This window comes from Aythya marila, assembly GCF_965140915.1.
Source record: "Aythya marila genome assembly, chromosome: 8".
In the NCBI taxonomy this organism is placed as follows: domain Eukaryota; kingdom Metazoa; phylum Chordata; class Aves; order Anseriformes; family Anatidae; genus Aythya; species Aythya marila.
In genome coordinates, this window is record NC_139049.1 from 1,870,089 (window position 1) to 1,893,975 (window position 23,887).

The 23,887-nt window shown below is 37.7% G+C and overlaps 1 protein-coding gene across 4 annotated transcripts in view; it reads right to left on the bottom strand.

The window, feature by feature from the left end:
- BCAR3 (BCAR3 adaptor protein, NSP family member) overlaps positions 1 to 23,887 on the bottom strand; it is a 99,804-nt gene that overhangs the window by 23,346 nt on the left and 52,571 nt on the right. For all 4 annotated transcript variants that reach the window (XM_082766249.1, XM_082766251.1, XM_082766250.1 and 1 more), the window contains one exon: positions 15,458 to 15,497. In XM_082766249.1, the coding sequence (XP_082622375.1) occupies positions 15,458 to 15,497 (40 nt within the window). The remainder of the gene's footprint in view (positions 1 to 15,457; positions 15,498 to 23,887) is intronic.

Genomic DNA, 23,887 nt, shown 5'->3' on the forward strand with positions numbered 1-23,887 from the left:
AAGAGGAAAAGCAGTTGATTAGTGTTTGACAACTGTTGTTCATCATATTCGAATAAGATTTACATCCTTAGAGTTTCAGTAACCAAGGAAAATGATAAATCTGTTTATTTTTAATTAGGCAGTTTCTGGCAACCAGTCCTTGTAAAAAAAAAATTAAAAAAAATAGCAAGAAACCAAGACTGCCAACATGGTCAGTATTAGTGGAGTAACCAAGGTACCATTAGTAGTTACAGCTAACACCTGACAGCTTTAGCTTGATGACAGTTCCATGGGATTGTGCAATTTACTAGAGAAAGAAAAGATTAAAGACAATCTGCTTTGACAAAGTAAAAATGAACACCAAAACAAAATAAAAACAAGTTATATTTGCACCTGTGATTTTATTCTCTTGGACACCATGCTCACACATGGAGATCACCTGCAAGATTGATACTATTCATATATTTCATCTGTAATTTTCAATCTCTTTGTGCTGTGGAAGAGAACTAAAAACCACACAACAGTTTCTTCTGTTCCACGCTTCTAATCTTCCTCTCTTACATTCTGCATTCCAGTGACATTCCAGAATTTATGCATCACACTATCCTTCTCCAAGGATACAACTTGATCACAGATTGTCTATGGAATGGGATGGGCACATTTCTGCACTGCCTACTTAAGCAGCATTCTTTTCATCCAGGTGAAACCTCAACTGTTCAGCTGTGTCTCAGTTTTCTTACTCCTACCAAGTTGCAGAGACTACATAGTTTAGTTCAAGCATAATTTGTGTAGTTCTTCTATAGCTGCAAAATGTTTTTTAATCCATTTCTCCATTTAATGTATTGCCTGTTGACCAAAGGCAACTTGTTCAGAATATTTCACGTGGTTAATAAAGTATCATATTCTGTTTTTTTCCATTGCCACTAGAAGAGAACAAGAATAAAAACTGCATTTATCCTACACACCCTCAAAAAAAGATGCTGACTCTGTTTTGTAGATTCTAGTAGAAGTGAATTTCACCCAAAAGTATGAAAAGCTTGTGGAATTCATTGACAGAAGATACCACTAGAAAAAAGGGACCAGCAAACCAAAAATAACTGTTCAAATGATAACACACTGCATTTTTAAATTTCAGTAATTTTAGGAAGTTTTATTTCATTCAAGATTAACTAGCGATTCATTAAAATTTGTCTTAGAACTGCAGTGTGCAGGTGCCAAGAAATTAAGTTAAATCAATGCAGCATCGGTTCTCACAACTCTGCACTCATTCTACCTCTTCTGCTTTAACAATGGTATTAAGCACACCTACTCTGATGTGCTTCATTTAGGAAATAGATGAGGCTATCTACTTTCTGCAGTCTAAGCAGCTTGTATTTTAATTTCAAAATTTCACTTTTGCCATGAAGTGTGCAATCAAAAGTGAGTTTTCTTGGTTTGGAGGTAGTTTCTACCAACAGAAAACAGGAGGAGAAGGCATGAAAAGCTCTGAGAACAAGAACTCCCCACAACAAGAAGAGAGTTAATGAATGCCCAGGTTGTCAGTGGACAGCTTACTGACTAGTAAACTACTGATCAGCAAAGTATGTGCCCTCCACACCTCAATGACCTCTCAGGAACTAAGGCAAAAAAAGGAAATAACTTGCCTAGTTATAATAGCACTTAGAGCCAACACCTCACCTCCAAAGCAGCCTGATTAGGAGATGGGAAGGAAACAAAATGCACTGGATTAAGGGCTGCAAGAAGGCCTGTAACACTTAAAGAGAAACTTTGAAAGTATCAGTCATTTATAAACTGGATGGTAGCAAAAAATCCGAAGTCATAGATGTTTCAGACCTCAGTTTAGGAAAGAATAAATGCCAAGGAGTGGTGTAGTGGGTTTACGTGGCAAGGCTTTGGTAGCAGGGGGCCATAGGGGTGGTTTCTGTGAGAAGGATCTAGAAGCTGCCACATGTTTGGTAAGGGCCCCACTGCTGACCAGAGGCAAGCCAATAAGCGATGTTGTTTTGCGCCTCTGTGAGAGCATGTTTAAGACAGGGAAAAAAAACTCTGCACCACACAGCAGCCGGGAGAGTGAGAGGAGTGAGGAACAGCCTTGCAGGCGCCAAGGTCGGTGCAGAAGGAGGGGGAGAGGTGCTCCAGGCGCCGGAGCAGAAGTCCCCTGCGGCCTGTGGTGAATACCATGGTGAAGCAGGATGTCCCCCTGCAGCCCATGGAGTACCACGGTGGAGCAGGGTTCCACGCTGAAGCCCATGGAGGAGACCACGGTGAAGCAGGTGGCCCTGCACCGACGGAGGCTGCCGCCTGTGGAAGACCCCTGCCGGAGCAGATTCCGGGCCGGACCTGTAGCCCGTGGAGAGGAGCCCACGCAGGAGCAGGTGACCTGGCAGGAGCTGCTGCCCGTAGGGGAGCCAGGTTGGAGCAGTTTTCTCCTGAGGGATGGGCCCCTTGGTACGGACCCATATCTGGAGCAGTTCTGGAAGAGCTGCTGCCTGTGGGAAGCCCATGCCGGATCAGTTCATCAAGGACTGCATCCCGTGGGTGGGACCCCACAGCACAGGGGACGAGAGTGACCGAGAAGGAGCGGCAGAGAAGAAGTGCTGTAGACTGACCATAACCCCCATTCCCCCGTTCCCCTGCGCCGCTCGGGGGGAGGAGGTGGAAGAGTATGGATGGGGGGGAAGGTGCTTTTGGTTTCTTTCCTTTGTTTCTCACTTCTCCAGCTTGTTAGTAATAAGCAATAAATCTTACTATCTCCCTATGCTGAGTCTGTTTTGTCCGTTACAATAATTACTGCACGATCTTCTTGTCCTTATCTCAACCTTTGAGTCCTTTTTATCATATTTTCTCCCCATTCCTCTTTGAGCTGGGAGAGTGAGAGAGCGGCTGTGGTGGAGCTCGGCTGCCCACTCGAGCGGAACCACAACAAGTGGTTAAAAGGAAGAGCTACTTGTCTTTTTAATCAGCAACAAATATAACCCATAATTAGGAGGGCATATATATTAAATGTTTATGGATGTCCTCAGATACTACCTCACAAAGCAATACTTCCCACCTAAAAATAGAGTACCTCCTTCCCACATTGATTGAACAATGTGAAATGTCCTTAGTGCCCGCATCAAGCAATGGGACTTGTCACATAAACCAAGCAGCAGCACTGAGCAAAGACTTAAAATGTGCACTGCCTTTCAAAGCAAGGGGAATGGAGAGCCCATTCAAATAGAAAATGTAACCTCAGTCTTGAAACCAAGAAAAAGGAAGCATGATGCGTAAAGTTCTCTTACCCTGTTTGACCACCAAATGTTTGCAGGTAACTAGCACCAAATTAAGCAATAAAACAAGAGTGTTCATAAAATTAGTCACACTACATGGCTCAGTGCAGGAGATGTTATGCCTGTGACTCTTCTGAGGAAAGGAAAACTCTCTAGAACAGAAGAAAATGGACTCAAAAATTATTACCTTGACAAGAAAAAGGATAAAAGATCAGCTCAGAAAAGCTGGCAATAATGGCTTTGAATACAGAGTCCTACTTACTGCTGGGGAGTAGAAACACCTCAAAGTAGTTTGACAGAGAAGTAGTCTGAGAAGATCGAAAGATACCCTGCAGAATTCCAAAGACAAAAGCCTTGACTGTGACTGTGTCTGGACATTTTTGGTACTATGGGAGGACATATCAAAGGTGGTTTTTCTGAAGAATCTTCACAAATAAATTCTTATAGTAACATCCTAATCCAGTTTATAGAGGAGGAAAACAAAACAAAACAAAACAAAACACACACACAAAAAGGGAAATGAAATTCAAGGATGCATCCTTGAATTATTATAATATAGCATTTCTGCTATGTAATGATGACAAGAAAGTATTAGGAATCAGTGCGCAATACAAGTAACTCAAAACCATACCGGGTGATGAAAAGAGCTATTAGGATGAGTAAGTTATTTTGGCAACAGAAGCTAAATGGTTTAGCAATGAAAAATAAGGTGGGTTACCTTTGCTCCAAAAAGAATCAGAAAAAAGTTTGAAAAAGAGAGGTGCTTGCAGGGGGGGATTTATTATGACTTAGCAATGAATAAACCTACACTGGAATTCAGACTAAAGTTCTCAGTCATCGTAAGAATTAAAAAAACAGATTTCCAAAGAGTTGAAGACTGACGCAACAGTTTTAATACAGTTCATCATGAAGTGATCTACTGAAAGGAAAAACAAACAAACAAACAAAAAAAAACAACCCCAAATCCCCACAACAGCATGATTCTGTACTTATGACAACAGAGAGGATGCAATATCCTTTACATACTTGTGCTTTCCTACTTTATCAAGCCCTAGACTGCAAATCCAACCACTGTTGTGGTTCATTAGTTAATGCACACATTTCCCCAGGCCTTGATGACTTTACGTGTACATTCATGTCTTTCAGAAAGACCTACTAGTTTTGCAACTTCTTGTGTGACTCATTTACCTAGGGAAACTCACTGGTATATTTTTAATGGTCTAGCTCAAATGATATAATTCCTGACATAGTTCTTTCACCTGAAACAGCACATAACAAAGAACAAGCAAGGCCAAGGCAAAGATTATTATATTTTTTTATATACGAATCTTCCAAAACCTTTTCAACAGGATCTGGATTCCCCCTCTAGTATTTTCCGTACAGAAAGCATTGGGACTGAAAGAGCACCTTCAACTGACTACCTTGATTGTAGGCACAATGTCTTTGCTTCAATGAGACTAGCACAGCTCAATCTGGAAAGTAAATTTGGCCTAATGTGTGCTCAATGTGGGCATACCTATTTTTCATTTAAAAGGCTTGTTACTAAGCAGCAGTAAGAAGTCTTACATCCACTGCTCAACCCAAACTGTACTGCATAAATTACGAATTAAAGAATCAAAACCTACGTATGGTGTGGGAATGCCAGAAACAATGAAACTAACCCTTAAAAATAATACTGTACAATTTTATACAGCAGCTGGTTTTTGTTTGTTTATTTTTAAATCAATAGTATAACCAGCAGGAAAGACTGCTTTATTCAGACAGCGAATCTATTTTTTTAAGCAAAACTGATAGGACTTTTTTTTTTAATAAAGGTTACACAAGGTCTGCACATATGGTTCAATGAATAGATGATGCATTCTTAAGAACCAGAGTCAGAACTGGAACCTTGATATGACACTGTGATACATCACTAGGAAAATTAAGACTACTGGAAGAAAGTAGTATGCAAGAAACCTCTGGGTAATGGTACAATAATTCTTGCACTGTTGGCTACCACAGAGCTCTTTCAGCCAGCATGATTATGAACAGCCTTCAGGCTGCTCCAAATTACACTTAATTTATATCCAGTAAATATTGACTCGGAGGAGCTAAGGATGGTTCAGCCATTTCCACTCTCCTGTTCTGCAACCTTTTGCTGGTACTTTGGGTTGATTGCATGAGAAATAAATTGTTTCATGAACCTAAGAAACATCAAACGTGATGTTTCTGCTAAGTCAATCTATTAATTTATTTCTAATACTTTCCAACATCAGGAGATCAACTATCGTATCAGATTCCTTTCTTCCTTTTCAAAGATTCTTGTCAAGAATCCTAAAATACCTGATAATGCCTTCAGTTGTTTCTAAGGATGTTTGGCTACAGTGCTTTTGATAGGTAAGTTTATTAAGAAAGACTTTCTGAACTTGCAGAACTTAAGGACACGAATTTAAGGACACAAATTTAAGGACACGAATTTAAGGACACTTGATCACATTTGGTATCAGGTTCCTAATAGTCCAACAGGAAGAGAAATGAAGGTGTCCTTCCTGATCCCATCTGTATTATTGCAAAGCCTGTAGAGTTATTTAGGGAGTTTCATGATCTGGTTTAAATTACACTTATTCAGCACTGCAGATTGGGACTGTTCTCCTGACACACCTAAACTGTCTCCAACCCCATCCACAGCACATTGCATATGCAAGAGCTTGAAGTATTCACCTTGGATAGTGAAAACCTGTTCTGGGGGAATCCTTTTAGGCTGCTTTAATCTTATACATTAAATGAGACAGAATGTAGGAATCATTTCTCTTTGGGTTTTGGGCTTCTTTTTCTCTCATCACAAAACCAACCAAAGATTTATTTGGCTTCAAAGTTGCAAGTGGCTCAAGTAATGCAACCAAACTCTGTAAAAATACAAATACTTGAAATCTCACAAGCAGTCTGAAATTATCAGAACAGTCTGCAGAGATAAATAAAAAAAAAAAAAAAAAAAAAAGTTATTTCCATAGAATTATAAAGGTTGGAAAATACCATCGAGATCATCTGGTCCAAACAACACTCATGTTCACGGGTGTACTTATAATTCATACAGAGAGATATGATTCGTGATTTCATATTACAGAGAAATAATTTTAGACTAAACTACAGAATGGAATTGGTGACTTGCCACTGTTAGATGGTGCTACATTGACAAATGACCTAAGCATTTAAATCAGCCCGACAATATCCAGTGAAATACATGCAATGCTACATTAGATTTCTTTTCACTAAGTAAAAAGTAAACAATCCACCCAGAAAGCCAACTATAAACGAGAGTAGACATGGTGTACAGTACAAGGGTCAACAGCATAAATTGGATGTGACACAGCAGGCAGCCAATGCAGAGCATGCTGGACTCATGTCACCATACGGCATACAGCACCTCCTGCTTGCACAGTGCGTGGGACTTGTGACGACATATGGCAGGCACCTCCTGACTGCACAGTGCGCACACACAATCTAACAAGGGTTGTAAGCACCCATTGCTATAAAATGCATCCATAAGGTTGCAATAAGACATAACATGAATAAAATTTTAAAGAAAAAAAAACAAATCAAAGCATGGAGATCCTAAGATTGGAACATTCTTCATTTAGTATGTATTACTTCTCTATATAACTAATTATTTCTTCTTTTGATGTACGAAAAAGTAAGGAAACAGAGGATACAACTGACAAACAAGTTGTCCACACAAAACAGCATCTTCACGATGCCCACTACCATTTAGTCTTAGTACTTAGTCATTAGGACATGGCCTAGCATCCCTAACCAAACTTCTGTGGGGGATGCCTCCAAATACAGGTAGTGCCCAACTGCTTACAACTGAACACTTTTTAAATTGTAGAATATGTGGGAGAAAAAGGATGGCAACACAGTTCTAGAACACTGCTTACTTTTATTTGTCCTTAACTCAACTGTCTACAGGCACCGTAATGTCCCACCACCCAGCTCAGGTTGTACCATTCCTGTGATATTTCTTACTGGAACTGAGTCTTTCATGTCCTTCTAACCTCCTGCAGGCTGTTGGTGCAGTTCCTGATAATAAAGCAATAGATAGCACTGTAGTTGTAATTACATTTGTTTGCATTGCAAGGGTGTGGTACAGGAGAGGTCAGCAAAACTCCCTCCTTCTATGGCAGTTCTGTAAGGCCTGTAGCTGTTGTACAGGAAGAGTAAGAACATGGAGTTTGCATCTATTTAGTATTTAGTGTTGAATGAATAAACCTCTTTGGAAATACCACTTACCTAAAAATACAGATTGGAATCTGCAAGAAATAGGTGCCCAACCTCCTGAAGAGCTTCCTACAGGGTCCTAAGGTGCACTTTAAGATATCCAAATACCTTTGAAAAAACTGATCTTTTATTAATAACATGTAAACTTTTTAGACATCTGACAATAGGCATTGTTTGTCTTACAGCCATCTATTAAGAGGCCACCAGCCAGTTTTATGTATCTTATCAAAAACTAGTCTATATACGCTTGAGCTCCATCTACTGTCTGCCAACTTGCATACAAACATGAAGCTATTTTGTAATGCCTCACCTGTTATTTTTTTCAATTTATTTATTTGTATTGGAATAAAAATAAATAAATTTGAAAAGGCGTAAATTTACTTTTTTTTTTAGAATTAGTTCCAAACTTCTGGCTCATATTGTCTTCTCTTTTTAGCCAACATAGCTGTCACTAGTCTAACTTCAGCATTACTTGACACAGTACAGTTCTCTTGCATATAAAACGCTAGCTGCAGATTTCTTCTTCTGAAAATCTCTCCAATCCTATCAAAATAAAGTGTTTATCTGAGATTTACTCCAATTTCAACTGTAACTCAAAAACACACACACACACACACACACATATATATATATTACTTTGCCGAAGGGAGGCACCTCAAAATCAACCTTCTATTGAAAACTCTAAAATATCCAAGAATACTTCCCTTTTATATAAGGAGGGGTTTTGGTTGTGTAACACTTAAAAATTAAATCCACAAGTCATTTGAGCTCTGCTGGTGCTCAGTTTTTCGAACTCTTCAGCAGCATGTATGAGTTTGAAAGGTCTGTTTCCCTCACGCATTTTTGCGTAATAGACTTTGATGAAATTGAAACAAAAGCAGCAAGCTCACCTCAGCTCATGTGCTCCCTTTCAACATTTTCCTAATGGAAAGATTTGAGGGCAAGGAGGCCCTCAGTGTATTCTAGATAGCCAACATAACATATTCTCTCATTCACATAGGTGCTTAGTTTCTAATAGTATTTGACATAAAAAAACCTCAATCAGCAAATCCTACTCCTTTGAGAACACAAATTAATAGATGGTATCTCTACTGAAATATACTTCTAATGTTCCTTCTGCTGCCTTCTCTACTAGCCAACCTATAGCCAAACAGTATTTCAAAAAGAGGCAAGATTGTACAGACATGCACAATATACCAGTCTTACCCTAATTAGTTTCTATAAACATAGCTCCAAGAGATTAGGAGCTTCACCTCCATACACTTTGTCTGGAAGAGTACCTGAAACGTTCTTTAATAATTTGACTTCAACAAGCTATATACTCACTCCCCCTTGTGGTTTATGTATTTATATATGTTTAAAAATCAACTTAATCAGGTGCCACTATGAAGGAGTTAAATATAAACGTTTTCATGTGCCAATCAGCCTTTGCTATTAGTCCACCCACAAGACAATGAAAAGGACCCAATCATATCAATAACTATCATCCTCAAAGCACACTTCCTGTGGAACAATACTGAAAACCCAAAATGAAAAGTATTCTGCACAAAGGACACAGCTCAGTAACAGTTAAGAACAGATCAACACTAAAGATGGTAGACTGCAGTCAGGTTTCTCTTCTGTTCTGCAGAGTTCAAATATCTCACATGGAAAGGATTAAATTTTATCTGCACTCATACCTTTTATATATGTACACACCTATTAACATAGATATATAAAAGACTAGTGTAAGCTATAAGAATTCCAGCTGATGCCAACACACAGCAAGACACCTTTTTCTTCTTGTGTCAATAGACACAAGCGTTTGTACAGAAATTGAAAATGGAAAGAAAACTAAATCCACTTTACAACTAGATTTACTTCAACGTGTTCTCCTCTCAAATCTTCAAACACTTTTTATCATGCACAGGGTTGCTCTTACCAAGAATACTTAAAATGTACACTACAGTTGAAGTGGGAGAAATTAGGCACAGTGAAGGTATGATTCAGCACCTTTCTTTCTCCCCCACAGGAAGCACTTTTGTGGGAAATGGTACACTCTTTTTTAGCAAATAAGGGAATACAGCGCCTACTGCAGTGTAAAGGACTGGGTACGGGATTACACAGGAAAGCACTGTTTTTTCCAGAAATGATCCGTCCCTTCAACAACCACGATATCTGACAGATAACTCCTTTTCCAATGAAAATGAATCACAAATCAAGAAGAACTAGACAATGTCTTAAAAGTAAAAAAAAAACAAAAAGCACCTAGTTTTACCCCTTTCTTTGAAATGTAAATGATCTTCATCACCTACTACTATTTCTTTTCACTGACACTATCATTTTGACTTGGGGATAACATAAATAGCAATCTGTAACTGTCAGCATTTGAAGGCCACAGGCATTAATATTTTGGAGAAAAAGTTTTTTTCACTTAAATCCAAGTTTCACAAGATCTCTAGAGACAAAATAATTTTTTTTATATTATGAAAGCTAGGCTTTTCTCTGCATCTCAACATTTCTACCCAACCTGTCAGATTCAGGTTTTTCCAGTTGACATTTCTCATCTGTGAACATGGCTCGATAACAGTCATTGATCTAACAAAGATACTGAAAAGATCAAGTAAGTGTCTACTGGCACCAGAAAAAATAGTGTAGTGTAATTTTATAGACAGTTTTCTACTCAAAGCTTATTGTGATATCTGTGCATTCAGTAGCTTGTGATGACTCCAGAACAGATATAATTTAAGAGTTAATGAGTGATAACATTCAAGTACCAGAATACAGACATCAACAGGGTCAAATTTATAATGAGAGGCTAAATGTAAGGTTAATCTTTAGCATGCAATTAGAGAGAATGCATGCTGCAAGAAGACATATTTTAGATTTACCAAAGCACACTAGGCACTACAAAAGCTGTTGCACATGCAAAATACCCTAAACTCTTTCAGCATCAGGGAAAGAGAATGTAAGAACCACTGCTAAAAGACTTCAAAATAAAGGCCAGAATAATTAGAAAGTTACTATCCACTTGACTAAATTCATAAGGATTATCATTCACAATGGAAAAATAAAATACAATCTCAGCTCTCAGTATGCTAAAACAAACAAAAACACCACCACCACAACAAAACCCAGATCTTAAGAGCTAATCAGGTCATTCAAGAATTGGGGGTTGGGAAAGAACAAAAAGCCCCAGACATTAACAGGCTAACTTGGGAATCACCCTACTAGGGAAACATGAACTAGGACAGCAGACTGAGAAGAGCATTGTCTTGCACAGCTGTAGAATCACTGTTCCTGCATATTTACTGGAAACATGATCTTAAATTTTATTCATCACTTTGTACCCAAAAGACTATGGACTTGCTGACTCGGCCGTCTTTTCAGACAGTAGCCTGTTGGGTCAAACAAATCTCAACATTGGAAAGTACTGAAGCCTGGGTGTAATTATAGATAACTGCTCTATCAAATGAAACAAGTTTGCGTTAACTTCAAATAAATGGGAGCAAGATTCTCATAATGATTTTAGGGCAATTAACTACTTAGGAGCTGCTGAATTTCAATTACATATACAAATCCTTAAGTCTTGTTTGAAAATTTTCTGGGCTGCTGAACAGATTAGAACATCTGTTATAACAATGTCAGTGACACCCTCATAAAGAATTTCTCAAAAACTTTTATGATTTAAGAGGAAGCATAGATGGTGGAAATCTTTCTTCCTCATTCTTTGCCTCTGCAGAAAAAAAAATGAGTTTTTATTACTATGAAAGTTATAATAAATTATGAAAATTTTGATTTTTAGTATCCATGTCGAGTAAAATACAGGTGCAGTGTTTTTTTCCAGCAGAGGGCAGCGTATAACTATCAGTTAAGCCAGCAAGCCTCAAAAATTAAGGATTTTTTTCACTGTGAGTTAGATAAATTTATGTATTTAACATTAGATTAGATCTAACAGTATCTTAACTTTCTGAATTACACAATTTATGTACAAGAGGTAACTACTGTGGAGTGGTATTTGTGAAGGATAAGCTCCTACTAAGTAGAGAAACATGAAAAAATGTAAATGTCTTAGTAAAACATCATTGAGACCAATGCCAAAGTCAAGCCAACTATCTTCAAATTGGATACCAATCCCGTAGTGACAAAGCAACATCTAAAGTCAAACTTAACTGTATGGGCATACTCCGTTTCTCCTTGCTGAAATACTCACCTGATACTTCTACCTTCTGTGATGCTGTTGCCACTACTGCAGTTGCAAAAGGGAAAAAAAAAAAAAGACTTACGGGGTCAAAAAGAACATTTGGTGCCTTAGTGTGAGTCAATCCTCCAAGCTCAGATACTTAATGTCTAACAGTCAGACAACACAGAAACCCAACAAACTTTCCATTCACAAGTCACAACTCGCATCTCAACAGACAAGTCTCTACAGGAGAGTGATACACAGCAGCTCATAAACAGGTATACACTGTACTTGGCAAGTTTTCCAGTGTGGGGATTTCTTTAATATATTTCCATGTCTAAAAAAGGCTTCTTGCAATGCAATCTCAAATGTGATCAGGAAGAACTCTTTCCCAAACTGCAAATACATGTTATGCTGACAAGGATTTTTTTCTAAACCTTCCTAAATGTATGAATACACAAACTTCCCTTTTGACAGTACTCCTCCCAAGTTATCTTCTTGGAACAGCCACTAGAATGATGAAGGTCAAATGCCCCCACGTGTGATTGACATCAACAATACGACGAATTTGTGCAATACAAACTGTGCATCAATAAACCTCATCATGGGATCCAAGTTCCCTGCAGTTGAATTAAACCCACAGAGTACTGTCCTATCTTGCAAAACTGGATATAACCAACACGTTGGAATGTCACCAGCATTTTATTTTTAGTTGTGTTCACTAAAGCTGTCACAAATGGCAATATGATCTATGACAGCTTGCTTTATAAAAAAATCAAGGAGTAAAACTAGGGAAAAATGAACACTATAGTGCTGAGAAACATGTATCATTCAGTAGAACATCACAAGGGAATGGCATTTTTCTGCAGCTGTAACTTCCTTAAACCACTGACAGTTGATTTTCAAATATGAATCTAAATATAAACTTGCCTCATGACCATGCTCAGCAGACAATCAGTCATAAATTCTGTAATTCTTCTTCTAATGGATTAAAATACATTTCCAAAATCTCAGGCCTTAGTAATATTCTGATGAGTATTTCTGTACTTATTAGCACTTTTCCATGGAAAATACTAAAAAGGCTTACATAAAATGAAGAGAGAAATCTGTTTCTTTCTTTCTGCTGTGATACAGTTTTAATGACTATAGTGCAGGCTTCTGTCTAGAAGATCCTAAAGTATTTACAGCGCATAGGAATGGGACAGAAAGCTATCTTCAGTTCACACGAATTTGATCAAAACAACTCTCAAGAAGTTCTCCAACACACTCAAAGCTGCCAGCACTTGATCTTTTCTCCCTTGCAGGAGACTGTTCTGTGGATGCGTAGACTCACGGTGTGGGAAGAACCTGCTGAGACTACCAATGGATCTATTATTTGGCTCATAAAACTTGTAAAAATCTCACGGAATGTACAACGTGCCTTTGTGTCTGTAAATCTCTTTCATGACTTAGCAGCCTGACTCAAAGCAGTCTGGCCTGTTTTTGCTTCTACCATAAAAGGGGTTTTGAAAGAGCCATTTAACTGTGACCATGGTTTCAGCAACACTGTGAAGACAAAGGAATGGTTGAAGTCATACAGACACTTCAGTACTCAGACTCCAGCAAATCAGTACATTTTTTTCCTTAGAACTCGGTTTTGCATAATTAGGTCTCTTTGTATACTGAATGAACTTATACATCAACATTCAAGATGCAGAAAACTGCCATTTGTGAGCTGTACTCTCGATTCAAGTATTTGAAACCACAGCACATCTATAGAGAGCAGCCTATAAAAGAACATCTTCAGAGGATTAATTTTATAATCGTGCCTTTTCTATCTTGTATCTTGAACAAAATAGAGAAGGAAAAATAATTTATTTTGCCTTTCCTCCAGCCAGAGAGTATCTAAATGCAAGGAACTATTCCTATTACTTCTTGTCACCAGATTCTAGCAGGGTAAAGGTTTGCATAAAGAGAAAATTGATACAACTGGCTTCTGAGTTTACCATCAGTCTCTTTGCCCTTTGTAGCAGTGTCTGCATGTAGTCACTACTGCCGTGATAAGCACTATGATATTCTTTCCACTGTGAAACAGAGCATGTTGAATCAGAAGATAACCATGTTATTTCTTGTAGCTGAATTAATTCTGCCCATTCTATTTACAGCAGAATCCAATTCTGAAGAGATGTTGAACACCTCCCAGCAGGAGCACGTTCTGAACAAGTATTGCCTTTCTTACGGGACCCACAACGTCACGTAGCATGTTTGCATCACTACAGAAACAATGAGGATTTGCATCTGAAGTTGCTCTGCTTACCTCTTTTAAATTATTTTAAAGTTTAAAACTAGCTGTCTTGCAGTTGAAGGGGACTAGGTATGCCTTGGCAAGCTCCCCAGTAAGGTCCAGTCCCAGAGTACCAAGGCAGAAGCACGCTGATGAGGGTGATGACACTGACAAGTCCTGTGACAGTCCAGTGAGCCTCAGGCAAGACAGGTTAACAGGCCAGGTCCAAGGTCCATCCAGGACTTCCCAGGGGACTTTGCAACACTGAACTAACCAATGTTTAAAGCAGAATTTCACCAGCAGTCCCCTGAGTCCTTTGACATCCCCTTTCCCATGGGCCTTCCAGTTCTGGTCTTCCTCTTCTCTTCCTCCAAACTTTAACTCCTTCCTCCGCCCCAACCCTAGGCTGAAGGTCCAGCAGACAACCCCTCCCACAGGCAAATTAATTCTTGGCACTTTCCTTTGGCAGTCCCTTCCCAACACTGCCTTACTGTTTCTCCTAGTTTACTTGTTCTATCAGCCTCAACTCTAACCTGGGCACCCCTCCATTCTCCTCAACTATGAACACCCACACAGGGAATTCTAGCAGCAGAACCCAGCTGACTTTGGAATATCCTATTCAATTTGTTGCTATTGGCTCTCTAGTCTCTTTGTCACCTCAACTCTAACCTGAAGCAGTAATATACACATCTGAGAAATTCACATGTCCATATGGAATAGTTACAGAAATACCCTATAGTCAAGGATAATCTGTACTTCTCAGATCCTTTATAGAAAATTAGAATCTTTTAAACCACAGAGAAAAAAGGCCAGAAATTAAATAATCCCATATCTGAGAGACATGATTTGTAAACCAGATTTTCGTTCTCTAAGACATACTATTCACTTAAATTAACCATGGTAAAAGGTGCTAATTCAATGGAAATTACAGACATGCAGCACTACAAGAGGCTCTCAGTACGGAATCACATCCCTCAGGTTTCTTTCAAAGTTTCTATATTGCCAAACAAGGACTGACTTTTGAATAAAATTTATGAATGCTCCAGAGTGTTTATGATTTACACTACTAAAATAGGTACCTATATATTTTAAGTAGTCTCATCTTGTATAGAAGGAAAACAGAATATACAGTTTTGCCAGGATTCCACTTACTTTTTGGATCAGAAGGAAAATTTTTAACTATAGTGTTAGCAAATGTATTGCTAAAACCATAAACCTGACATTTTTATAATTTTTGCAGATATGTTCCTTCCCAAGAAATGCATAAACAAGAATATGAACTCTTTTAAATTGTTAACAAAGATCAAAGTCACCATGTAACAGAAAAGAGGCCCCAGTATCAAAATGCAGTCTACCCCTGAAACATGATGTCCACTGAAGCATGCAGAAAACAGTCTGACATTTATAATTAGTTTATCTCTAACAAAAGATATACAGAAGCACTATTTATCTACAAAGAACTGGAAAGACTCTGGCAGTGCTAGTTATATACTGAATGAAATATGTGAAGGGTAAGAACTGGTACCTTACCTTAACATACTCCAAAGCAGGATCCAGAATATTCTGATCTCTGTAAGAAAACAGGGCAAGAGGAAGGAAGAAAGGACACAAAAACAGAAAAAAAAAAAAAAAAAAGGTGAGTTCAAGTATTTCTCATCCTGAATAGATATTCACATGAGCAATAGGCTACTAGATCATGTTAAAATCCTTGATAAAAAATGCCTGTGTATCTAGATGGCCTATTCAAACTTTCAACTAATTTATAAACCACTGATTCCTCCTAGAAAATCAGTACTAGTTGAAGAACTACTATTAATTAATTTGGGAAATAAAGATCATTATCTAGTTTTAAACGAAGTAAAAACAATCTTACCAAACAAAACAAAACAAAACAAAAACAAAAAACAAAACAAACAAAAAAAAACACACACTCCAAAAGATGGCTGATAATAGCTATATGCCACCTAAAACATATCAAGTAAAGGGAGAAGTCTCTCGAGCTTTCAAATTTATTTCTTTACTTGTATTGTTTTCCCATTTAAGTTACTTCTAATGATAGCATTGCTAACAGAAGAAAGCTTGTTATGTCAATCAAGTTTGCCACACAGACAACATAGGCCCTATAATTTTAGAAAGAGAACCCTGTTCAGTGAAAGTTCTGATGATATAATATTGGAAACTTATTAATAAGCTTCAGATATGTAGACATGGGTTACACTGGAATCAGCCAACTCAGAATACTGTCTCTAAATTTACTGTGTTATCTGAAATGTAATTGTGTATCACTTGACACTGTTATTGTTTTACACTCAGTTTTAAGTTCGGCTCCCTCATGGCTTTTAATGCAGAACATTACAGAACAGAACTTTCCTGCTTCTCAGCCCTGCCTCTAAAAGTCTTGCAATATGACGGTGCTCAGCTGTCCATGTTGGAGCACGGGTTGCAGTTTCACATTATCCCAGTATTTATCAAGGGTCAAATTCCATTCCCAGTTTAGTTTCAGAAAAGTAACAACAATGCTGCCAATCCCAGTGGAAATAGAATTTGGTTCATTTGAAACATTTTCCTAGACAATGTATAAAGAAGGGGCATTGTGGTAACCATATGCACAGAAAATATGTAAAAACATACCAGAGAAAACAGGAGTGAAGTATAGAGCAAAAAGAAAAAGGAAGCTGCTAACAATTGAAGTATTTTCTTTTACAGCAGTTTGCAATTTGGCTGGAAAAAAAATGCCATTCTTAACCAGGTCAGCAAAGTCCATAAACTCTTCTCAAATGATCGTGGAAAGTTGTGCAAATAATGAACACTTCTGAAAAACCTTGCAATTTTGCTCATCAGTAGGCTGTGGAATCTTTCAGAAAAAGGATCTAACAGCACTGTATATGCAACAAACTTCTAAAGAATGAACCTGAGACTAACAACTAGTTTACTTGCTCACTTCAGCAGTGAGAATGTTTCACGGTCTGCATTAACAAACTACTCCTGCAGACTAGCCTTGCTATGGACTCTACTGTTCCCATTTTCAGATACAAGACAATGGATTTTTATGACAGATGAAGCCAAAGTAAAATAAATTACAGAGGCAGAAACACTTTAAGACAAAACAGTCTATCTACTGCCATGTAAAACATAGAAAACAAGAGAAAGAGAGAAGCCTACATTTCCTTCACTGTACTCACTCACCTTTCACACAACAGAAGTGCCTTGAAAAAATTGGTCTTAGCAAATGGATGCTGTAGCAAATTTCTTCACAAGTACTAGAACGCTTAATCTGGTAAGCTGCTATACAGCAAAATGTAGCAAACCCTGCAATTCATGACCAGCTCAGGTTTATATTATAGGATATTCATGTTGGAGCTCTCCTCACCTTTCTCCTAACAGATCTTCCCCTCTCTCTCCCACCTTACCTTGGTGTCTAACTTTTCATCTTTGTGCAAATATTTTAGTTTATTTTCAAGGAATGGTAAATTTCTGCAATAACTAGTAGTAAAGATTAATTACTACATTTTCCTATCATTCAATTTCACCATAATATGGCCATATTAAGCAGTTTGCCAAAATAACTAGGAAGTGATTGCAAAACTACCTCCCGAATCTCAGTTCTCTGTTAGCAATGATAATGTACTCCTTTATGCCACATGCTCCCAGCAAAAGAAATCTATAATGTCAAGACCCTTCAGAAAAAAAAGGGTCAAAACACAGGCCTTTTCCTTTTTTCTTGTAAGGCATCTTAATAAGAAGGGTAAAGCCACAGCCTTGTTTTTTTTTGTTTGTCTGTTTGTTTGTTTGTTTTTTGTATTGGATGATACAAAAAAATAAAATACACTTTCAGATAACTACCAGACCAAATGAAAGGTACTTGCAGGCTCTGATACTTCTCAAAATCAACATGATGGAAGGTTTCTTGCAACAAGACTGAGCTTTGCATTTTTCATCAGATTTTGTTGGATTTCAAGAAATGCTAATATCAATCTTCATAATGAGCTTGACTTTACATCTTCATTCATTTGTATGTTTACCTACAATATGTATAAAGCAGAGTCAGTACATAAGTCAACCATCACTGTGTAAACCCTGGGTTCATAGGTTAGGTTTTATTGCACATTTTGGCTTCCTAATAATCAGACAGGCCCTGCTTCCAGTTAGACAAAAAGCTGATCCCATATAATACACAAAGATGTCATCTGGAAGACACAGGTGTTTTCAGAGCATCTCAAAGTATGGCATTGGGTTGCAGTATGACACAGCACTGACTTCATGGTCTTTTTATACTCAGTCTGTCAGAGAAAAAGAATGTAAGAAAGGGATATTGGGTATTCACACCAACATCACCTCATTTTAAGAGGCAAGGAACAAAGACTCACTCTTTTTTTTTGTTTGTTTGTTTTGTTTTGCAGTCTGTGTATGGCTACAGAATAAAAAAAAAAAAAAAAAGAAAGGAAAAAAAAAAGCCTGATCATACACATAATGTGCACAAGGTCTGTGTAGAAACTAGCAGAATAAAAACTCCTCCAATAACAGTTCACCTGTACAAGAAACCAATCGTCAAAATCTTAGCCTCCACCATTCTAAGGATGCCCTGGCCAAAAATAAATTCTTTCTTGAGCTCCCTTGTTACACCTGTAAACACTTTTCTCTCTTTTGGCTGATCTTGCAGGAATATAACCCTTCAATCTCTCGCTCCAAGGGGATGGAATTCAGATGTTATTGGATGATATTCTTCCACTTCCCAACACACCTGGCAGCCAAATGCGTGGGAAGAATTTTTAAAAATACCTTTTGAAGTTGTCAACATCAGTCGTCATCAGTTAAAAGGAAGGAAAAAATCCTTGTAAACTACTCATATCGTACTTCTGATATGACAAACTAATACTGCCATACTGCCAGCTTCAAAATATGTATTGATTAAAGACAATGAACAACTGAGCAAGAGAATCTGCTACGGAAAATGTTTAAGTCTGAATAACTAGTCACTTAGAAATATATTTGATAAAATTATAATGTACATGTACTTGCAATTAATACTACAGCTGAAAAGAGTCCAACCCCAACAGAAATTAGTCAGTCCAGTGGCTGCAGAATAGCAATGATTTCAGTAACTCAAAAACATTCAGCCTTTCTTTTTCTGTACTCTGAGGTTTATTCAATAGTTCTCCAGCACTGCTTCAATAAAGAATCTTTACACAGATATATCCTTTAATACTTAGCTGCTGATTCTAAGAAAACCTCCATCCTTCTACAACAATTGTACATGACCTCCTGTCCTCATTGCTGCTGTGAAGAACCCTGCAACAACAGACCTGGAAAGATTAAGCCATATTAATCATCTGCTTTCTCCAGGCCTTTGCCATCCTCACAGCCACACTTATAAAGAAACCGTGCTAACTTTAACAAAATTTAAGTGTAGACGCAACAGTATTATCAGAGATGTCCAAATCCTCCCCATCATTCAAAGATCAGATAGATAATTTTTACATTTATGAAAACTGCTGAATGGCCGTGAAGCAGCTCTGTGCTACTCCACGCTTTTATAAATCTATTTGTGAGGAAAAACATTAGGATGCATTGCCAATACTTCATATGTTTCTTTACTGTAAAGTGACCTTTGCTGGGAACATTTTCAAAAGCATCTCCTTTCTACTGTGTTGAAAAAGTGAGGCTGAAAAGAACAATCTCAACAGCGCCAAGGCCGATGCCTGACAAATCAGTGTGAAGACAATGCAGGCTCAAAGGGAGCCTGAGAAACTGAAAAAAGTACCAAGCTGTTGCATGGCTGCTTAGGTAGACAAAAATGCTATAGAGATCAAATGGGATCAAATGTCTCCTTCGTCTCTGAAATCTTTTCACCTATGTAGATTTAAACAATACACAACTATTTAAGAATGAAGGTGCAAGCTTGAACATGCTAAACATACTGTGTTTAAGCATACATACTGCAGACTGATGTTATTTGTTCTGTAAACTAGGGTAAAAGACCCAGTGATTTTATCCTTGAGCAGCTTCTGCTTCACACACACACACTCCTACTACATTCCACAGTCTACAGCTTCACAACACTATGGACATGACTCATTCAAACACCAGTGGAAACAAGTGCAAACTTCTATGACTAACTGCATAATGACCTGCAGTTCACACAAGAACAGGAGGGAATCTTCACTAATTAAATCTCAGGAAAAGATAAAATATCATCTCTGGAATTAAATAAAATCTTCACTCATTCATATTTGTTCAGAACGCCCCTGCAGAGCTAATGCTGTTAGCCATTTGCTTTCACCATTTCCACTTGCTGCATTTTACCTATCACACAGAAAAATCTACTTTCTACCACAGCAGAAAATCTACTGCTTTCTACTTTTTGCAAGTCACTCTCTACTTCTGAACCACATACAGTACTGGTATCCACGAAACCCCAAACTAGGCACTTCTATTCTTTTATTTTCCTTAACTCTGAGGAGTCCCAGATCCAAAACTTTGCTCTTTAGAGCTATTCTTAAACATTCTTTTTCCAGGACTGTCACAATGTTGTGAAAGCAGTGGCTGAGCAGCAGGACTATGGCTTATCCAAACAGTCACTGCTTCTATACACTTCTCTGTATATGTGCTGTAATCTGTTGATTTATACCTCCAGCTGGCAATTCTTTACAGTCAGTGCTTTAGTTACTGTAGTTGTTCAGGATCCAGTTATTCAGATTTTTTTTAAACAATTTTAAATCACTTAATCTCAAAAAATTGTCACACACTCAGTAGTATCACAGATTCTTCCAATTCATCTGAAATTCATGTAAATTATGTAAAAAAATTATTCACAAAGCACAGTTGCCATGCGGCTGATGTGTCTTTCAGAAACGCGTATTTGAACTGGAACACAGGAAGGTTAATCCCAAGAAGGAAGAGCTCTCCTCCCTGTCTATTCTCTTACCCCAGTTTAAGAAGCTCACTGTATCAGACACTTCTCTATACAGGACGTTGTGAGCTAGCATCAACAATACACGAGATATTCCTCTGTTTGACATTGACATCCATTGGGTATATTCTTCTGATTGATTTCCTCCACACTACAGATCAAAAATTTGTAACCTTATATTACAATTAATTGCTCATCTCCCCTCCTCCTCTTCAAAATAGATTGTATTTTGACAAGTGTGCCCCGCTGAGTTGCAACAAACTCAGCCCAGAACTCCAAAAACATGCAACCTTATCACCACATGGCAAACAAACTGTAGTTACTACAATACTTTCAGAGGCCAGCTTGTTTTGCTAACAAATACTTCTTGCTGGAAAGTAAAAGTACAGCTACAAATTATAGTTTCAGCCCGTGTGCGACGGATTGATGGGTGCATGGCAGCAGTCATACAGTTAGTAAAACTTTTCATAAAGAAATGGTCCACCATAATTACAAATATAAGCACAGCTGCCCTAGTACAACACTGACATGTTCTCTTCTCATTTATCGTGTTTTTGAAAAGAATGTCTCTAAAATGATTGCTGCCCTCCTTCAAAAAGATTTATATTTGAATATAAATACCTAAGCACAGCTGGGGGGAGAAATGTAGTTGCCTTTTTGCTATGTAATTTATACCTAAAAAGAGAACTGAAAAGAAAAGCATCATGTTTATCTGCAGGACTGGTGGTTCTTAACAGCAGGTACCCATGTACTGTTATGTCCTGCAGTAATCATAGAAAGCAGAACTTTATTCACAGCATAAAAGGAGTGGAAAGAAAAATAAATGGTTATATGTGGACAGGAGGTAAGATGACGGATGGTGAAACGAAGTACCATTAGAAGAAGCAACACAGTATTTGGTACATAATTGGCAGCAGAAGAATCCGTCCACACAACACATTGAGGGGCTGGAAAGGGAAGGCAGATGAGCCATACCAGAAATGAGCCCCGAAAGTTAAAGGGCTAAGAAGATCTGATTCTGAATATAAGCAGAGAACATTAGGTATTCTCTGCTTATACAACAGAGCATCACTTCTACCACAACTGTCTATCAGCATTAGTGGATGGCTAAGCTCCACCTCTGTGAAAGCATAGCTGAAATTTACAGGTGTACATGTGAATGGTCAGATCAAGAAAAACAATGGGAAACTTCTATACAAAAAGCACGAAGCTTTGGCAACTTCTAAGGAACCCTTCCTTTTGAAAAAGCATTTGTTTGCATATGGGAGAAGTCAAAAACATATTCAGTAGCTCTAAATTTACCATGCTTGTCTTACTCCCATGAAAAAACACAACCACAAACAGTCTGTAACAGGTCTGTTACAGGAAAATAAAGCACATACTAAGAGGAAATGTCAAGCATTACACCAAAACCAATTATTTTTACTTCAAAAGTTATGTGCTTTATAAAAAGTTCCTCCTCACCTTAAACAACAATTCAACAATTTCAAACCTAAGATCCATCAATGGCTTTATAACTCAATACCAACACCTTGCTAACTTCCAAATGTACTACTCACCAAGGACAGTTCTGCAGAGGACAGTGAATCTCTTTAGCTTTCTGTTGATAAAGTTATCCTACTAATGTCAGTGGTAGTAGTCAGTTTAAAATTGAACTTTTTTTTTCCCCCTGGACAGTTATTTAAGATGTTATCACATATTTGAGAGAACTATATAAGTTTTATCCAGCTCAATGTGCAGAGCCTTGAAGATCAGAAATATTATATAGAACATCCTAAATGACCAGATAAACCGATCTTGTCTGAAATAACTCAACTGTGGCCAACAGAAAGTCCAATGCTAGATGATAGCACTTCATCTGAAATTGCGGGGAAAAAAAGAGCTGACTCAAGAAAAACAACAGTCTCCTAATCAGTACTCAAATTGAAACAGACTGAAGTCAGGCTAAATATAAAGCTGGATACACCTACCATACTTTCAGAACCACGAAGTGCATTCTTAGTGCTTGTACGTAGATTCTTTGGGCTAGTGTATAAACACAGGTTTACAGGTTGTTTTTGACATTTTGATATTTTGCAACAGGGTTCAGTGAGCATTGGAAAGTGTTACAGATGGTTTGCCCAATTTCTCAGTGAAAGAATGAAGCTGACCCCAACCTACCCCTTACCTGCCCTACACCCAGCAGATACACAATACAAAAAATACATATTTTTTAAATCTACCAACAGATATGCATTTGAAGGTTTTCTTCTTTAAATAAAGACATCATAAAACAAGGTCAAGCTAATTAAACATGGGTGAGCTATGGATCAGGTATCAAAGGGAAATTCCAATTTTGTTTTATTTAGGATTAATTGTCAATATCAGATTAAAAAAAATATCACATACAAGCTAAAACAAGAGTTCTCTCATAAAACAGAATAGCTTTCAAGTGCTCAGTTACTTCTAATTTTGGCCATTGAATTATTTCCAAGAGACGTGAAAAAACTGCATACAGTCTTTCTCATAAAGCTTTTTTTCCTCTTAACAAACTAGCACAGTTGTGAGTTCCCAAACCAAATAGAGAACACAATCTTCCTTTACTGAAAGCCGGCAAAATACTATTTCCAAGTTTTCAGAAGTGACTATCATGTTTTTCATCTTCATCTCTTGTGTGGTTTGTTTTTTTCCTGAAACATTTGCATGAAGTAGCTACCAAAACATTAGAAGAATGCTTTTGTACATCAGAATTATATTTTTCTATGTTAATCCAGAAGAAATCTAAAAATTCCACAAAGACATACTTTTCTGGTTGTAAAAATATAAAACCCAACAGAATATAATCCTACAAAAACAATTATACATACATGTATATTCCATCTTAGCTACAGAGCAATGTAATTAGTTAGCTGTCACATAAGACAGACGTTTCTGGAAATCAAGAGTTCCATTAGGTAATCATACAATTTATTATCTTCATTCCCCATTCTCCTTACTTTGTTTGTCCTATTTTTAGGACAAACTTACTAACTTACTTTGTCCTATTTTTTGTAACACAAAATTATGTATTT